This window comes from Camarhynchus parvulus, chromosome Z (genome assembly GCF_901933205.1).
Source record: "Camarhynchus parvulus chromosome Z, STF_HiC, whole genome shotgun sequence".
NCBI lineage: Eukaryota > Metazoa > Chordata > Aves > Passeriformes > Thraupidae > Camarhynchus > Camarhynchus parvulus.
The window spans coordinates 17,941,630-17,959,837 of NC_044601.1; the positions used below are offsets into that span (position 1 = coordinate 17,941,630).

At 39.6% G+C, this 18,208-nt stretch overlaps 1 protein-coding gene across 1 annotated transcript; it reads left to right on the top strand.

Moving 5' to 3' along the window:
- The first annotated feature begins 865 nt into the window (after nucleotides 1-865).
- Nucleotides 866-16,775, top strand: ALDH7A1 (aldehyde dehydrogenase 7 family member A1). Its single transcript, XM_030968917.1, has 18 exons — nucleotides 866-1,077; nucleotides 1,179-1,232; nucleotides 2,217-2,282; nucleotides 3,874-3,954; nucleotides 6,273-6,396; nucleotides 6,998-7,130; nucleotides 7,708-7,752; nucleotides 8,106-8,183; nucleotides 9,031-9,128; nucleotides 10,109-10,150; nucleotides 11,732-11,826; nucleotides 12,676-12,760; nucleotides 13,040-13,146; nucleotides 13,842-13,958; nucleotides 14,381-14,478; nucleotides 14,640-14,713; nucleotides 15,461-15,536; nucleotides 16,281-16,775. Exons 1-18 carry the CDS (start codon nucleotides 898-900, stop codon nucleotides 16,333-16,335), a joined length of 1,608 nt encoding a protein of 535 aa, XP_030824777.1. The 5' UTR covers nucleotides 866-897; the 3' UTR covers nucleotides 16,336-16,775.
- Nucleotides 16,776-18,208: the final 1,433 nt, after the last annotated feature.

Genomic DNA, 18,208 nt, shown 5'->3' on the forward strand with positions numbered 1-18,208 from the left:
ACATTCAAGCATGGTATTGGAGAACGGAAAGAATTGTGTGTACTCCCATATACTACTATTTGTTACGTAAGGACAGCTACATGTTTTTTCCCTTGTTTTGATGCCCCCTGTTCTTATTTTCTGCAGCAATTAGAAACACCTGACTTGCAGACACCTCTGCCCCTGCAGCTCTGGAGGGGCATATGGAATCACACAGAATCACAGAATGGATTGCATTGGAAGGGAGCACAGTGGGTCATCTGGTCCAACCTGACTGTTTAAGCGGGGTCATCCCAGGGCACACGGCACAGATTTGCATCCAGATGGTTATTGAGTATCTCTAGTGAGAGAGACTCCAACTCTCTCTGGGCAGTCTGTTCCAGGATTTAGTCACCTGCACAGAAAATTCTTCCTCATGATCAAGTGGAACTTCTCCATCACCAGTTTCTGCCTGTTGCTTGGCACCACTGAACAGAGCCTGGATCTGTTCTCTTGCCACCCTGCATTCAGAAACTCATCGATATTGATGAGGTCCCATCTCAGTCGTCCCTTGAAAAGCAGCAGAGTGTGGGTGGATTTCGGACAGAACACGGGCTGAGCTGCGCTGCCAGTGGGGGGCAGGGGAGGCCCGGTCAGGGGGCTCGGTCAGGGGGACTCGGTCAGGCAGGGTCAGGGGGACCAGGTCAGGGGGCCGGGTCAAGGGGCCGGGTCAGGGGCGCTCGGTCAGGCAGGGTCAGGGGGCCGGGTCAGGGGGGCCCGGTTACGGGGGCCCGGCGCGGCCAGGCTGGCCAGCGGGGCCGGGGCCAGGCGGGGCCAGGCGGGGCGGGGCGGGGGCGCGGGCGCGGCGCCGCCAATGGCCGCGGGCGGGCGGGGCGCGGCCGCCATTGCCCGGTCCCCCCGCGCTGGCGGCCGCCGGCCATGCTGAGGCTCCGCCACGCTTTTGCTGCGCTGTCGCCGCTGCCGAGGGCAGGGTCGCCGCCAGCCGCCGCCATGTCCACGCTGCTGATCAGTCAGGAGCGCTACGCGTGGCTGCGGGAGCTGGGGCTGCAGGAGGAGAACCCGGGCGTGTACAACGGGCGCTGGGGCGGCCGCGGGCAGGTGCGGGGGGCGCGGGGGTGGGGGGCGGCGGGGCCTCGGAGGTCGCGCCCCGTCCCCCGGCGAAAGGGGCCCTGCCGCTCACCGCTCTCGTCCTGCTTCAGGTGGTGACCACGTACTGCCCCGCCAACAACGAGCCCATCGCCAGCGTCCGGCAGGTGAGCGCGGCCGGGGGCAGCACCGGCGCGGCGGGGACGGGCGGGAGCAGCCCGCGGGCCCCGTCACCGGAGCGGGGCGTCCCGGGGCCTTGGCTCGGGCGCTGCCACCCGGATGGTGAAACTCCCGATTCCACATCAGGGTCCGGGGGATGTTGAGTCCAGGGCGGCCGCTGGTGCTCGTCGCTGCCAGGGCCTACTGCTGGCAATATGCCTGCGGCTTTCCTGGGAAGAAAAACAGTCTGTTTGCCTTTTTTCTTCTTCTTTTTTTTTTTTTTTAAACTTCTTGTCTCTCCAGCCCTCCGCCTCGCACTCTTGCAAGCGTTGTTGGGAAGAGCAAGTGCTCCTCCCTTCCCTTTTCGTTTGTCTTGAAGGACGTTGCAGAAAAGGGGCAGATAGTGCCTATTTAGTAGGGATGAGAGGCCTGGGAGCAAGTAGTTAGGAGAGCAACGTGACATTCAGGTAGTAAATTTGTGAATGTTTTTACTGTAAGAATAGCACTATTGTAGTAATCTACTCCTTTTGTGTATTAGGACTCAACTAGCCTTGATGCCCAGTGATGCTGATGGAGTAGGTCATCTTTATATATGTGTGTATGTATGTACAGATACAAACATATATAAAACCGTTATTCTATATGGAGCTTCCTCTAACACCTGAATGAAAATTTCTGCTCGTGGAGTTTTTTTGTTTCTTTTTTTTTGTTTGTTTGTTTGTTTGTTTTGGTTTTGGGGGAGGGTTTGGTTGGTTTTTTTTGTTTGTTTGTTTTTTTAATTTAGGCAACACATGTGCTTTTCATTGACATTGGCTTCAGACAATTTGTAATATTGGATCCAAATTGTGTCAAGTTAGAAGCATCCTATAAAAGTTGTATCCTGTAGTGCAAGTACTCTCTATAAAAATATCTTGAGTTGGATGCAGGAGCTTTTTTGTGACATTTCTTTTGAGGATTTGATTTTCCTAAATTTGATGTGCTTCTTCATGTAGGGTAATTTGGAGGATTATGAAGAAACAGTAAAGAAGGCTAAAGAGGCATGGAAGGTCTGGGCTGATGTAAGTTAATGGAGGCTTCTCTTTTATTATAGATCTCTGGCAGAGACAGGCTATTAAATTGCCTCATAAAATGAAGGTGTAAAAATTTGTTCATACTGTGTGTGGTGCATTAGCGCAAAAATTTACAATGGAGACCTCAAGAAACAAACCCAGGTAATTTGTGTGTGATACCATTGAGGTACAAAGATGAGGACATTGACTTGTGGGATATGTTTGTTTTGAAAACGCTGGCAGATTTACCAAGGCTTGTGCCTGTGAGCTGTTGCCAACAGGTCTGGTGAAGTTCAGAAACCTTGTAGCACGTAAACTCTCCCTGTGCATGTTTCACTTCCTGTTGCCTCCTCTTCTGGGTGAGATCTGTGGAGTATTTGGAGGAGTAACTTGTGTTGATCTTCTTGTTCTCCTGGAGTGGGGAAAACTGCTGGTTATAAGCCTAGTGGTTTTTGTTTCACCTGCTGTCTTGGTATTTCACAGAACAGCTGTGTGGTTCAAAAGCATTAGTGTTACATTGTATATAATAGCTAAGCTATTTTTCGTTAGCAAGGTGTAGCTCCCCATGCAGCCCTACCAGCTGTGTCCAGCCAGCGCCCGTTCTGTTGATGGCTGTGCCAGGCTTGGTTCTTAGAGCTACCTGCTGTTTCTTTGGTAGCAGCTGAAACCTAGATTTCAAAAGGCGATGTGCACTCTCTGTTTTAGCCAGGAAAGTAGTTTACCTTGTCTGAAGACAACAAAGTTTAGGATAAACAAAACAGCTTCCTCAGGGTATGTTAGTGGTTTTTTGTTACAATTTGTGAGTATAATGTTGGTAACTCATAACATGTTCAGCAATAATCTGAAAGCAATCCAACAGATAAAGAGTCAACACATCAAATTTTCTTGAAGGCTTTTTCTCAAAGCTATTTGTTATTTGGTGAATTTTGCTGTTTGTAATGAGCTTATTTGAAAGATATTGCCTGTAAAGAGATATGTTTGCATGGTTTATGCATTTTTCCTCAGTCTTGTTTTTACGAGAACTGCTTGCATATAGTTTGCAAATTGATCTTGGCTATTGATTATTATTTACCATACTGGTATCACATTAAAAAAAATATATTAAGAGGTGGTGTATGAGCTTAATATTTTCATGATTGAGGTTTCCATGTGTCTTAATTTCTGCTAACAAGGTAAATGTCATACTAAAGGGAAGTTTGAAAGTGTGGTATTAAGTACATTTCAAGGCTCAGAAACCAGTAAGTGCACTTTCATGAAAAATGCTTATTTCTTGAGGTGCAGCTGATTGGTTGCATTGGGGGTGATGTAGTTGAACAGAAGTAAGAGAATTAATCTGAATGCTTTTGGCAATATTTAGTGAAACTGAAGTTTTGAACAGACAAAATGTTTGTTTGTACTGTTATCAGGCCTCTGAGGCAGAAAACAGTTTATTGTAAAGCATTGCACATGATAAAAATGAACAAGTAACAGTGTATTGGGAAGATAAACAAAAAAGCACAGCACTCAGTGCTTGCTTTCAGACAGAAAACTAGCAGTATATATACAGCAGGAGTTACAGATTTTCAGTCTTACATAGATTCTTCTGTTTTCTTTTGACTAGATCCCTGCACCTAAACGTGGAGAAATAGTGCGACAGATTGGTGATGCCCTGAGACAAAAAATCAAAGTTCTAGGAAGCTTGGTAGGGTATTTTCAGAAGTAGCCTACATTTTTTGGGGGGTGGAGTGGGGAGTGGGGGTTAGTGGTATGTCAAAACTGCTTTTTTTCAGTAATACTAAGTTTTCTCTGCAATACTAACCTTAGTAATTGTTAAGTAATTGCTGTTAGTTCTGTTAGCTTGCCTAATTAACTTTTAACTTTAAAAAGAAGAAAAAAAAATTATTATGGTATAGAAATGGCATGAGTCTGTGTCAGCTGAGAGTTTGGTTACTTGTTAAGAAAAGGCTCTTCACCCAGAGGATGTTTAGGCACTGAACAGGCTCCCCAGGGAAGTGGTCACAGCACCAAGCCTGACAGAGTTCAAGAGGCATTTGGGCAATGCTCTCAGGCGCATGGTGTGATTCCTGGAGAGAGTGCTGGGCCAGGAGCTGGACTTGATCCCTGTGGGTCCCTTTGAGCTCAGGATATTCTGTGATTCTGTGAATTGACAATTTATAATAGGAAAAGAAGATTTATTATTGGCTTCTCTAGGATGAGTGTTACAACTGTTGCCCTGCTATTTTCCCTCCTGTCTGTCAGATAGGGCACTTGCGCGTATTAAAAGTATCTTGAAAAAGACCTTCCTCTAATACAGTGCTTTTAACTTTGAGCTCTTTCTGGTGATCTGCAGGATTTTGCCAAGTGACAAGTGGAAATATGAGGCTTCAGAAGTTGAGATGGTCTTAATGAGATGATCTTGCAGTGCCGCGCAGGACATAAAGGCTGAAGGACCACTCCTTTAAAACTCTTGCTTTACTCCTTTTCTTGCTAGGGAAGAAAAGGAGTCAAGTGGGGAACTTCCACTTTCTTTTTGCAGGGCTTGCCTGTCTGTGCTGCTGTTCAGAAACAGCTGCCAGTGAATAACTCCGTGTGTAGTCAAGCCCATATTGTTAACCTTCAAAACCTTGTTCTGTTTCCCTTGATGTTGTCTCCTCAGCACAGTTTCTGTTGTGGAATTAGAGTGCTAACATACTTCTGTATTCAAAAACAGTGGAGCTTCCCTGATGAGTGTAGACAGACAGAAGTTTGTTCTGTATTCTTGACCAAAACTTATGGCTTCTTGCCATATTTTCTTAGTTTTCCCAAACAGATAATATGTGTATTCAGCTCTGCTAGGATTGGGGATGCATTTCAGGGTAAAGAAGTGCAGTAGGTATTCAGGTTTTAGGACTTTGCTTGGCTTTAGGATATATAAAAAGGAGCTATATAGAAACTCATCTTTCTCATACACTGGAGGAAATTTCCATCCTCACCTTGCCATGCCCTGGTGATATATCCAGGTGTTTCTACTGCACTTACATTACAGACCCACTGCTGTGTTTCTTAGTAAATATGTCTGATGCCACTCTGTTTTTGGTCACAGATAAGGACTGTTCCTTCTGTCTTGATATAACCACAGGCATCGTAGAAATACAGTTAGTCATCTTTATGTTAACTTTCACATGGAGAGAAAAATCCTGTGGAAATCCTTTGAACCTCATTTGTCATTTAACAGCCTTCTTAAAGTACAGTCATCAGTGTAAAGTGGCAGGTGATATCTGCATGAAGTTCACATCTAGCTGTCAGAGCATGACCACAAAACTGCGTGGAGATAAGTTGGTGATTTTTCAGTTCCCAAATTTTGAGATTTTCTCATTTCTGGATGGCGATATCTTCAAATACCAGCTTATTCTCACTGATATATTTCAACTGAGTAAATCTAACATAATTTTAAGAGAAGGATGTAGTTTAAGGTCAACTTCAGAAAAAAAAAAAAACAATAAATTGATCCTAAACATCCCAGGTTACTAAAATACTAAACATGCATACGCATTTTCAGCAGCATCTGCAAATGAAATCTTTCAAATTTGCTTTGAAATATTGTAAAATGAATAGTTTGCTTATGAAAAATGTAAGTGGCTGTTTTCTTTTGCTGGAGCAGAGTAATCCCTCTTTTTCAATTTGTTTCTTTCCTGGCCCACAGTGTGGGCAAGCCTGATGATGTAAATCCAAGGTATTGTTGATCAAAACCGATCATTAGTGTTGGACCCTCCTTTCAGTAGTTTTTAGAAAATTTTCTCCATTAATTTCCTTTTCTAATTTCTTTCTGTTGTCTTGGCATATGACCCTTGTCCAGTTGTCTAGTGTGTTGTTTCTTTAAGTTCTGAATAACTGGGGAAGAGGTGAATCTCTTCTAATAAAAAAGTGTGTGTTAAAATCTTACTTGGTCAGTAGATACACCTGACATTAAGTGGAGACAAAATATATTAGGGATCCAAGGGAATTTTGTAAAAAAGTTTGTCTTACTCTGAATTTTTTCAGGTCTCTTTAGAAATGGGAAAGATTTTTGTCGAGGGTGTTGGGGAAGTGCAGGAGTATGTTGATGTCTGTGACTATGCTGTTGGTTTGTCCAGAATGATTGGTGGACCTATTTTGCCTTCAGAAAGTAAGTATGTGTTATTTTTTTGGTTTTGTTTGTGGAGTTTTTTGTTTGTTGTTTGGTGTTTTTTTGTTTAAAGAAATTAAGATATGGAGGTGTAACTTAAATATAGTTAGTAGTGCATCAAGACCTCTGTTCTGTGTGTTATTTATGGAGTTTTAGGAATAGATGTGGTGGGCAGTAGTGCCAGCTATTGAAGTACCTAATGAAGTGACAGATAAGCAGGTCAGTCCATCCGTTTTCTCTGTTCTTCTAAGCATTAGATTCTCATAGGTTTTTAAATTGATGAAAGGTGGTAGAGAAAAGTATGTAAAAAGTTTTGAAGTGTACTTAGAAAGGAGAGACCTCCTTGTCAGCTATTAATTACCACAAGTCATCATTATGTTTAAAATAATAAAACTTTATGTTGTCAGAGCATTAGCTTTTTGCACAGTCTAGCTAACCTTATCCAGGTAAGCTGCAGAATGCAAATAACACAGCTCTTGGCAAGCTAAGGCTGTGGTGGACTGAAGAGTGATGCTAGGTTTCTTGCTTACATATTTTCCCTTAGAAAAACCCCAGAGATTAAATGGATGAAAACTGCATTATGTTGTGGCTTTGCTTTCAGGACCTGGCCATGCCCTTATAGAGCAGTGGAATCCTGTTGGGCTGGTGGGAGTCATCACAGCCTTCAACTTCCCCGTGGCAGTTTATGGGTGGAACAGCGCAATTGCAATGATCTGTGGAAACGCTTGCCTGTGGTAAGAGCTAGCTGTCCACCTTGCTAACAGTATTCCTAAACTGAAAGCTATTAACTCAGGCATGAAATTGCTATTGAGTGTCAGGTGTTTCTGGATATTTGATTCTATCTAGTGTAGGCATAAATCATTTTCAGTCAGAGCTTTTTATAGTTTTGTGGTAACCTCTTTTTTGAGGTACTATGGTGCAGATCCATTCAGGACTTAGCCAAATGGCCTATGAATAAAGAGCACAGGGTGAGGGCTTGCAGCAGTGGTAGTTAATAAATTCCAAGTTGGTACAGCTAAGATTAAAAATCTAAATAAGTAGCTTTACTTTCTCTCCTATCTCCTACTTTGCTTTCATCTACCTCCTTCATTCTAAAATTTGGCCTAGCCATTGTCTACGAGGATTTCAGTAGAAGTTCTGAATGCTCAGGTGCCAAAGGAAATGCTTGAGTTCCTGTCTTAATTTGTACCTGAAAACTAGCCTAACCAAAATGTGCTGTAGATCAGAGACCCTAAAAGTTTCTTATTTGAATTATTTCTTATTCTTAAAGAATTAAATAAGAAGGTAATGTAATTTTTTTTCCCTTTCTAGGAAGGGTGCTCCTACAACATCCCTTGTTAGTGTTGCTGTTACAAAGTGAGTTCTGGTTTCTTTGATCTTGATCTCAATAAAAAGGAGAACTTCTCAAAAGAATAAATTTCATAGTGATACTTCCTTTAGGTTTATTGTTACTTTATATCAACATTTTAAATACTTACTGCCCATAACATTTATTTTAAAATGCATTGCCCATAACATTTATTTTAAAATGCTGAATAAAAGTAGACCCCTTAAAATAGGTAATTACTAAGTCTTGTAGATCTAATATTGACTCCTGAGGACAATTACCCCAAACCACTGCTACCCCAAAACCCCCAGACAGTTCTAATGGTTCACTCCCCATTTGCACTTGTCAGAAATCTCTAACATTTTTACATCTTTGATTCCAGGATAATTGCAAAAGTCTTGGAGGATAACAAGTTGCCTGGAGCAATCTGCTCTCTGGTTTGTGGTGGAGCAGACATTGGGTAGGTAATATTTCTTGTGTTTTGTGAATGTTTATAAAAGGAAAAAAAATTCTTTGAGGTACTTGTGAAGTTATTCTAGTCTCTAGCAATGCGCATGTTGCCATGATTTGTATTAGCTGGTCTGAAACTCTGGTTCTAGTCCTGCATTAAATATAATATGTATGTCTACTTGCTGTTGTGAGATCAGCTGCAAACAAAGAACTTGTCAGATATTTAATGAAGAGGCATGACTAAGTTTATATTCCGCTTCTGCATATGCTTACACCCAAAGAGTACAGCTAATATTAGGTCCCCTTACCGTGTTATTGAGAGTTTTCAATGTACAGTGCCTTTTAGATTAGTTGTGGAGGAGAATAATTCCCCTTTTCCATGTTCGTGCAGAACTCTGCAGTTGCTCATAGATGTATGTGCTTGGAAGCTGTACAATCTAAATCACTTTGCTTTTTACCATGAGGAAATCCCCAGTACAAATGTATTTTCACATATATCTTTTGAGTATTTTAAGAGAAGGCAAAACATATGGCAAACATTAAAAAAAGTCATAGATTTGAATGTTTTCTTGTGGATCATAACAATTGGAACTAATCTCATAATAAGCTTTAGACTGAATGTTAGTATTATTACAGGTGATGCTTTTTTGGCCTGAAAAGGTGGATGGAAGCAGCCTTGTTCCTTTTTTTCTGGCTAAGGGGAAGCTTTCCTGCCATTAGCTCAGTTGCCTGATGTTTCAAAGAAACTCTAGCTTTAAAGCTCTCCCTGGTTGAAGCTGATGTATGTGGAAGGTGCAAGCTGCTTTTCTGTCTGCATTTCTTTTGTTGAAGACAGTGCTTTGTGTCCCATTGTGCAGGACAGCAATGGCTAGAGATGAGAGAATGGACCTCTTATCCTTCACTGGCAGCACAAAAGTGGGCAAACAAGTAGCGCTTATGGTTCAGGAGAGATTTGGTGAGTGTGTGGGTTCTTCTCTATTTATTTCCATGTTTGGTGAAGGCAGCAGTGCCCCATAAGGTTTTAAAATAACAGTAACACAGTTTTCAGCTGTGTTACTTTTTTTTTTTGTCTTGGATAAATGTGGGTTTCAGGCTGCTCATAGATACATATGGCATTTTTCAGTTAGTTCTGTTATAATTCAGATTTTCTTTTCCAGTTTATGTGCAAATCCATAGTCTTGCAATTAATGTAAGAGGTGTAGTGGTGTCCACTGGTGTTTAGTTGTATGGAGATTGTTAGGGTGAACAACCAGGGCATGTGGTCTTTTGCCAATGTGAATAGAATACATGAATACAGTCCCCCTCACCTTTTACTCCTGATAAATATAATGATGATTTTGGAGGTGCTGGTTTTGTTGCAAATATTTAAAAGTGTACAGGCAAGAATCTCAGCTGCTAGATTCTTACTTCTTAGTTTATGAGCAGCATCTTGCAAACATTTTTTTTTATACATTTGAAGTTCATGCAAGTGAAAAAAAGGCCCCCAGAAGCCAGAACAGATAGCAAATATTCACCCAGATGCAGGTTGTGATTTTTTGTCTCAGATTGTAGATAAACAGTTGCCAGGGAAATAAATGAGCTTAGTTAAATTTTGTGTGCATTTTGATCTTTGTAGGACCTTATTCTTTGTCTATGTCATATTATTTATGCTGCAACTTTTTCCTGTTTCAATTTTTTTCCTTGCAGTGCTATTTTTTTGCCTATCTTTTTAAAACTTCTTTGTGCCATAACTGCTGTGCACTTATCTTCATGACATGTGATAGATGTAGTATTTGGTGTAATTTTCTGCTTTGGCTAGACTGTGATCTCTAAAACGTTTTGTTTATCCTTAAAAATATGTTTCATGAAGCTTAGCTCTAGTTAGAAGTAGTCTCATTGACTGAGGTACAGTGAATATGTGGCCATGGCATAATTTATTTTGTGTTTTTTCATTAGGTCGAAGCCTGCTGGAACTGGGAGGAAACAATGCCATTATTGGTAATATGCACTATAGAAATTTAGTCCCATAGATGATATTTGGAAGCTAGTGTACAAATATTCATAGCTAATTGTCACTTTTTTCTGTTTCTTTTATTTGTTAACCCCGCACTGGGCTTTTAAAAGTACATCTAGTTTGTGTAGAATAATAGAATGTTGTGGGATTTTTCTGTCTTTGGTGTTGTGGAGGGAGCAGTGTTTTAAGACAAAAAGTGAGATTCCAAGGTCTCTTAAGTAATCAGTGTTGAAGAGGAGAATGGAATGAGAGAAGCAGTAAGCTTCAATAATGGGTTGTGGACAATGCTAAACTAAATAAGTTTAATTTTAGGATAGTTTTAGTTGTAGAATCATTAGGGTTGGGAAAGACCTTTAAGATTGACTTTAGCTCTTAACCCAGCACAACGAAGCCCCTGTGTGCCTCTTACCTTCTGGATCCTTCCATCCATAATAACTCCACCATTTTCCTGGGAAATGCCTGACTGCAGTTTATATGTAATCTTGTGAACGCTACGCTTTTAGCATTTTAGAGTATAAGTAGATATATATAAAGTATAAGATACTTATGATACTTGAAAGAAAAGCATAAAGGTATTTATTTCAGTAGCACATTTTTCAGGTTTAAGTACCTTAGGGTATGATCCAGTTCCTAGAAAAACAACAAATACTACAAAGCCAAGCAACATTGCAGAAAGAATATATAAGCTCAATAAATACCTAAATTGCTGTCCTGTTGTGCTGTTGCCTTTTGTTTCACTTTTCTCATATTCTCAACAAATGTGCTTATTTACATATATATACTCTTTTGAAGTACAAACATGATACTACATCATCTACTCTTGAAAATCACATTTGAGCAGGTCCTCTTTTTTTCTATGCTGCTTTGTAGCCGGCAGTATAAATTTGTTTTATGCTTTGAAAATTCTTTATTTTTTTAATGTTAAAGTCCTGCTTTTTTTGGAGTTGACTTTGAATGATCACATAATCATTGTTTGGCTGGACTTCATCCCAAACTTCATAATGGTTTTGGATGCTTAAGAGACTTTTTTGGGACTGGTTAAGCCAAGTGATTTTTTGGGGACCGTTTGAGCTTTAGAAGACATCTCAATGTCTTCTAGCCAGATGTAATTGTTCAGCTCATTGTGCATTTTATATTACTGTACACCTGTGTGTTTTAGCTGTGCTTTTTTCAAGGCCACGTGGAAACACTTTATGATTGCTACTTTATGCTGATAAACTTCTCAGTGAGAGACAGATTGGAGGAATGGCAAGAAATTGCTTGTGGTTTCCTGACTTAAAAGCAAGCCAGAATTTTTTGCGAACTTTATTGCAAAAGGCTCCCTTCAGTAGTTCAAACCTATAGTTATGCCCAATTGCATGTGTCTAATTCCAGCTACAGAGAAATAGTAGGAGTTTCAAGGTATTTCTTTGTATCTTACCATACTGTGCAACTATTCCAACTAGTGCAACTATTACTAAAGATTCTTGACCAACCTATCAGTTTCTAATATTGTTTAGCATCTTAAGTCTTGTGAACTGCCTGCTTACTCCAGTAACACACTCATATTTTAATTTTTTTTAAAGTGTTTGAAGACGCAGACCTGAACCTAGTCATTCCATCTGCTCTATTTGCTGCTGTGGGAACAGCAGGTCAGAGATGCACAACTGCTAGAAGGCTGGTGAGTAAATGTGTAGTCTGGTTTGGGTAGCTCTGAATTTTAACTTAATTCCAGATTGGCTCAGAGAATGCCTCACAATTCCTAATATTGTGAAGAGTAACAAATCATATTTGAAACACACTTTTATTTTGTCAAAAAAAGTATGTTGGGAAAATAAGAGCATAGTTTCATTCCAGTGTAATTCTAGCTCTAAACAGTTTCTTTATATGTATTTCAAAATGTGCTTTAAGTCAGGGAAATAGTGCTTGGCAAAGTTCTCTATTTCTGTTTTCATTGTCAGAGCTTTGCTTGTGACTGCTACAAATTTTGGTTCAGTGTTTATATTGCAACAAAGCAAGGGTGTGTGAGTTACCTACTTTGTTATTAATTCTTAGCCAATCATTTTCAACAAGTTCAACAGTGTTATAGTGTCAGTGTCTGTCTTGTCACTGTTGGGTTGATTCAGTAAATATTAGGCAAAATGGATGTGGGTAAATGGATTCAGGTGTATTGGATGGGCAGTGATTCCTCAAACTGGAGCAATAAAATTTCTGGAGTGTTTGTTCTAGAACACTAAACTGAAATGTTTACAGCGCACATTGATAGTACTGATCTGAGATGGGGTAAAATTAAAACAGATTATTGTTTCTTGTCTTGTTTTAAATCTTTATGATGAAGGTTTTACATCTTCATTTTCTGGTGTTAGTGCTGTTTCAGAGGCCTTGGCCTCTGTCTCTTTTTAATTTTGGGATTTGCTGAATTTGAACAACAGTATTTCTGTTCTTCATTCAGCCCCCTTCAAAGTGCAGTAGTACTTCAGGAGTAGTTACATAGGCTGCACTGTCTTACAAGTTTCTTACCATGTTTTAGTTTCTCCATGAAAGCATCCATGATGAGGTGGTGGCAAAGCTTGCCAAGGCCTATGCCCAGGTCCGCATCGGTGATCCATGGGATTGTAAGTAGCTATTTCCATCTCATGGGTTTAGGAAACAAGTTGCGGTTGGTTTCTTCCTGTTTAAGTTCTGAAGTGATTAAAGATCCAAATTATCTAAGTTTAGCAATTTACCAGGGGGTGGAAATAGCTGGTTTCATTTAGAATACAGACTCTGAAAGAAATATGAAGTATCTGACTAATACTGCTCATCCTGGACAGATTAAACAGTTAATTCTAAGATAAGAATATTTGCAAGCATACACAGTTTTAATGAAAGTATGCTTCTGAATCTTTTTTTAGCTGACACTCTGTATGGGCCTCTTCATACCAAAGAAGCAGTGAAAATGTTCCTTGATGCAGTAGAACAAGCGAAACAGCAAGGTGGCTCTGTGGTTTGTGGCGGAAAGGTGACTTAGCTTTTATTTTCCCTGCTACAGTTTGTGCTCTAGGAAAAAAATACAGTAACATGATGGCATAGGCCAAGCTTGTACTTCAGCTTGTCCTGTCAGCCACTACAGGATATTAGGTTAGTCAGATTGAGAATTGTTTGAATTGGAATCCTGTCTTCAGAGTAAAGGCAATTCTACTTGGAAGCTACTCTTACACCACTCACCCATTGCAAGTGATAGTGAAAATAAAAAAAACCAACAATGTAAATGGTGAATGTCAAACAGGTAACAAAAGAAAATTGCAGTTCTATCCCTCACAATGTCTAGCTTGAGGAAATACTGGAGATACAAGACAACCATTTGTACATTTTCATCACATAGGATGTTTAATTCTCATTGACTTATTGTTCTGGGGCTTCTTGTCTTTCATTAGCAACTTCTATATACTTTAAAATTCTAAGTAGCTTACAAGTAGGAGAAAGGAAGTTTCAGCTGCTAGACATTACGATTTGATTATATCCTTAGTGGACATAAGTTGTGTTTCTATATTTTAAATACTTAAATAAGTAAAATTTAAGTTATTCATCCTATGTGGCCTTCTGTTTCTGATTTCTCAACTGTAGTGGTCAGACCATGAAAGATTCCTTTCCTACACTAATACTAAGCTGGATGCTGATTGGAACTTACTTGGTTATTTTTTATTTATTTTGAAGGTTATAAATCGCCCTGGGAACTATGTTGAACCAACCATTGTGACTGGCCTTCCTCATAATGCGCCCATTGTCCACACTGAGACGTTTGCCCCCATATTGTATGTGCTGAAATTTAAGGTAAAATAACAGCGGTGAAACAAGTGTCAAGGATGGTAACAGTAGAATCACAAGAGAGAAATCAGACATGTGTCACATCTGTACAGTTGTCCCAGTGCTTCAAGAAGTGGTGGCTCTTGTTCTGCGCTGTGAGATAGCCACTGTTCAACTCATTGTGTAGTTCCATTTCTGTGAAGAGCGCTGGAGTTACGATGAGCTACAGGAACAGATTGCTGTTGTTAGTGTTCACGATTGATACTGTTCACATCTGTTCAAAAGCAGCAGTGGAGGTATTGCTGACGTGGCACATGTGTATTTGCCCAGTGCCCTTCTGTACATTTGCATTATGGCTGTGGTTTGTTGTGTTTTTGCTCACAGAGCTTCTTTGTAACTGCTTAGCTTTGGATAGTCATGGCTTAACCATTGACGTATGCTTCTTCTAGGAGGAAGAGGAGGTTTTTGCCTGGAATAATGAAGTAAAACAAGGTCTTTCCAGCAGTATCTTTACCAAGGATTTGGGAAGGATTTTCCGCTGGCTAGGGTATAATTTAAATTATTTTTTTACTTTCCTGAGGTACATAAGATTAATCTTTCATGTCTTTTGTAAACCTCTGTGTAATGCTAGCTGAGCATTTTACAGCCCTCATTTTAGGGAGGGAACCTTTCCTGATCCTAAGCAGGAGTTGTACCTTATCTTTGTAGGCCAAAGGGATCTGACTGTGGCATTGTGAATGTTAACATCCCAACCAGTGGAGCTGAGATTGGAGGTGCTTTTGGTATGTTCCTTGTGCTTTGTCAAGGTTTTCATCAGTCCATTTAAATGACTAAATGTGATGAAATCAAAGTTAATTTTGAATCATACTGCTTTAGCAGAAAACAGATATTGACTACCAGTAGTTAGATTTAAACTTTTAAAAATAACTGTACTAGGTTTTTAAAAATTGTGTGTTATTTCCTTCTCCTCCTCTCCATCAAAGGAATATTACTCAGGGATGTATTCTGGAGGTATTTAAAGATATGGCCAGGTGGAAAACTGTATAAAAGTTTTAATTAAAACAATCTTGGGCTATTCTGTGTGTATTGGTAAGTTTATATAAGATGTATGGCATGTAGCATTTTTGTGAGAAAATCTTAAAATAAAAAGTTTTGCCTTTATTTCTCTCTTTTTATATACTTAGGGAACTAAGGGGGTAGAAGAAGTATTAACCTTACCATTTAAGAAGTACAAGAACCAGCACATTCTTGTACTCTTTTCCTGTGTTAAGACAAATGTTTTTAAAACAAGGTCCTCTAGTGCCACCATGATGAGATTTTGAACTCCAGGGAGATTTTTTTTTTTTGCCTCAAGCATGAGGAGAGAGCTAGCTGTGTGTGTTGTGTGGGGTGGTAATTTAATTCAGATATAGGACAAGGAAAAGGAATAGTTTTTCCCATGTATTTTTATAAAAATGTCTTACCTTCTGGAATTAGTCTAGTTTGCCATGTCCAAAAATAGGTTTTAATATATAATGTTTTTGCTGCAGGTGGTGAAAAGCACACTGGTGGGGGAAGAGAATCTGGAAGTGATTCATGGAAACTTTATATGAGACGGTCTACTTGGTAAGACAGACCAAATAAATTTAAATTACAGATGAACTTCCCAAAGTTCAAAACATATAAATCTTTGACTACAAGGCTACTATCTCTACTGAATGTGAGATAACCGTCTATAAGTGTAATTGCCTTTTCTTCACATTCATAGCAGAAGAAGATTTGAAGGGTTTTTATAAAGACATTTTTTAACTTTTCAAAGGAAAAAATAAGGTGGTTTTGGGGTTCCCTCCACCATTGATTGATTTTAAACTCATATGAAAAATGCCTGAAACTTGTCAGGAAATACACTGACTTGCAACCACAGTGAGGGGCCACCACTATTGCCTCTGGTAGGTGATTCAGCCAGATGTTGGTTATCTATCCACAAATGTCCTGACAGCCAATAGTGGATGAGCATTAGTGTTCTCTGCTGACTTCCATAGCCCTTACCTGTGATTTTTTTTTCCATGCAAAGACTTAGGAACATGAGAAATCCCACCTTGATTTTTCTATCTGGATGTTCTCCTAGTAAGAGATTAAATACATAAAGTGAAGTAAGATCCTCCATAAAGGAAGATAAAATGGCAAATGTTGTCTTTTCCTGTACGTGGTTACTATATTGAAAACTGGAGTAAAGTTAGTTCATAATTTTAAGTAGGCAAACTGCTTTAGAGAAGTCTTTTTAGATATAACAGTTTATACATAGGAAGTGGACTGCATAATCTGTCTCAGTGATTAAGTCTGGTCTCTAAATTGTTGTTTCTCTTTCAGTACAATCAACTACAGCAAAGATTTGCCCTTGGCTCAAGGAATCAAGTTTCAGTAACAACCTTATTAATGGCTGTGCTATGAACCATCCTAGAATTTCTGAATCAAGCAGCTCCTAAGCATCATGGGGATAAAAATTAATTATATTAAACCAATTCTGTCAGAAAATCAGCTACTTTTAAATTGCTTCACTTTCTATGAATGTATTTACTAATTTAGTCTTCAGCTGAGAAGTCTGTGGTCTTTGGGAGGAAGGGAGGGTGACTGAACCTAACCACCTTGGGTTCAGGTGGCCTGGATAACCTGTTGCCTTAACACTGTGTTTCAGTACTAACACTGCCTCTATCCCCTCCCCACCTTTTGCTGATATTTCCAGCTACAACATCTGTGTTTCAAGCTGTGTGCCAAGTTTCCTGCAGTACCGGTTATTGGGGGATATTTGGGCTGCAGTACAGGGCTATTTTTCAATGAATAAATAAAGGTACATTTTGTGAAATATCTTGGGCTTCTCATTTGTTTTATTCACTGGTTTTGAGCAGGAATATTCAGAGGACTATCCATTTTCACACACTGAGTTGCTAGCTGGGAAAATAATTACTGGGCTAGAAGTTCTGCTTTAGTTTTCCTGCCTCTCCTTCAGAAAGGAGACTTTCAGCATATGTTGGGAGATAGAGGTTTACTGTAGTGTCTTGGAATCTCATTTAACACTTGAAGGGGTTACAGCCAGTTCAGGTTGTCCATATCAGGTTGTGATACCCTACAAGCAGACTGGCTGGAGATGAGAACTGGAGATGCAGTCAGAGGAAATACTTTTCTAGGGAAAGACATATTGTTTACTTGTGTTTCACCTCAAATGAGAGTTTCTTTTGGCCACTGTAGAATACAGGCAGCAACAGCTCATTTAGGAGCCTTTCTCAGGACTCAGGATGAGAAAAGACACAGTGCTATTAGACTGATTTTAGCTTTCCATAGAAGAATTTCTGAGTATCTTAATGTATTGTTTCTGGGGATTTCTTCTCAATGTCATATACCAAATTTCCACTTTTTTTGAACATGACAAAACTTTTTATTATAGGCTCAGATTCTAGGAATCTGACTTGACTATTGATTTATTTTGATGTTTTGATGGCAATGCCATTCAAACTGGATTGAAAGTCCACCATACCAAAATGCTAGTTGGTCTCCTTTCAGTTTTGTGTTTAATTTTAAAATGCATAGTGTTTAGAATTTTACATCTGTGTTGTACAAGGTATTTTTGGTGTTCTGTAAATCAGACATTAGGCAGCCAAAGCTTTTTTTCTTACTGAATGTCTTACTACCAGGAGTATTCTCTCCTCTACTTCTTTGTGTCTGAACATTTCATTAAAGAACATTGTACCTTAGCACACAGAATGAAATGGTGTACCCTAAACAGGCAGATAATCACTAGCAGATATGGCAGAGAAGCAATTCAATTCCCAAATCTAATTGCTTAGCAAATAGCACCAATTTATAGAAATTGTACTCTTTAATGTTATTCTGTGGTACCGAATGTTACTATGAAACTCTTAACAAGGGAAAATTAGTTCAAGAATTTTCTTGCTGCTTACAATAGTTTTTGGATAGCCTCATGTCACATCTGATTTTTTCTTGAAAATATCAGCTCTTTTTAGGGTAAAACAATCTCAGAAGTCCAGTTGTTTAATGTACAGAAATAAGGTTGATTCTGCCACCTGGCTTTAGGTATGAGAACTCAGCTCATGAGAAGAACAAAACTGGTGTTGTGAGTCTGGTGTTCAAATCTTCATGTGCAAACTAATATGAATGGAATAAACGTACAAATGTGATCAAGAGGTGGCTGCATAGCAAACACACTAAACTTCTGAAGACTAACTTGGCATTTTGATACTTCCTCCTTCAATACAAGCTTTTGTAAGGGTAGCCTTAGAGGG

Excerpts from the sequence above, each read along its gene's own strand:
- ALDH7A1 (XM_030968917.1), top strand. The coding sequence starts at position 898 with ATGCTGAGGCTCCGCCACGCTTTTGCTGCGCTGTCGCCGCTGCCGAGG. Across the intron at positions 3,955-6,272 it reads TCAAAGTTCTAGGAAGCTTG|GTCTCTTTAGAAATGGGAAA; the intron begins GTAGGGTATTTT and ends GAATTTTTTCAG. Across the intron at positions 7,753-8,105 it reads GTTAGTGTTGCTGTTACAAA|GATAATTGCAAAAGTCTTGG; the intron begins GTGAGTTCTGGT and ends CTTTGATTCCAG.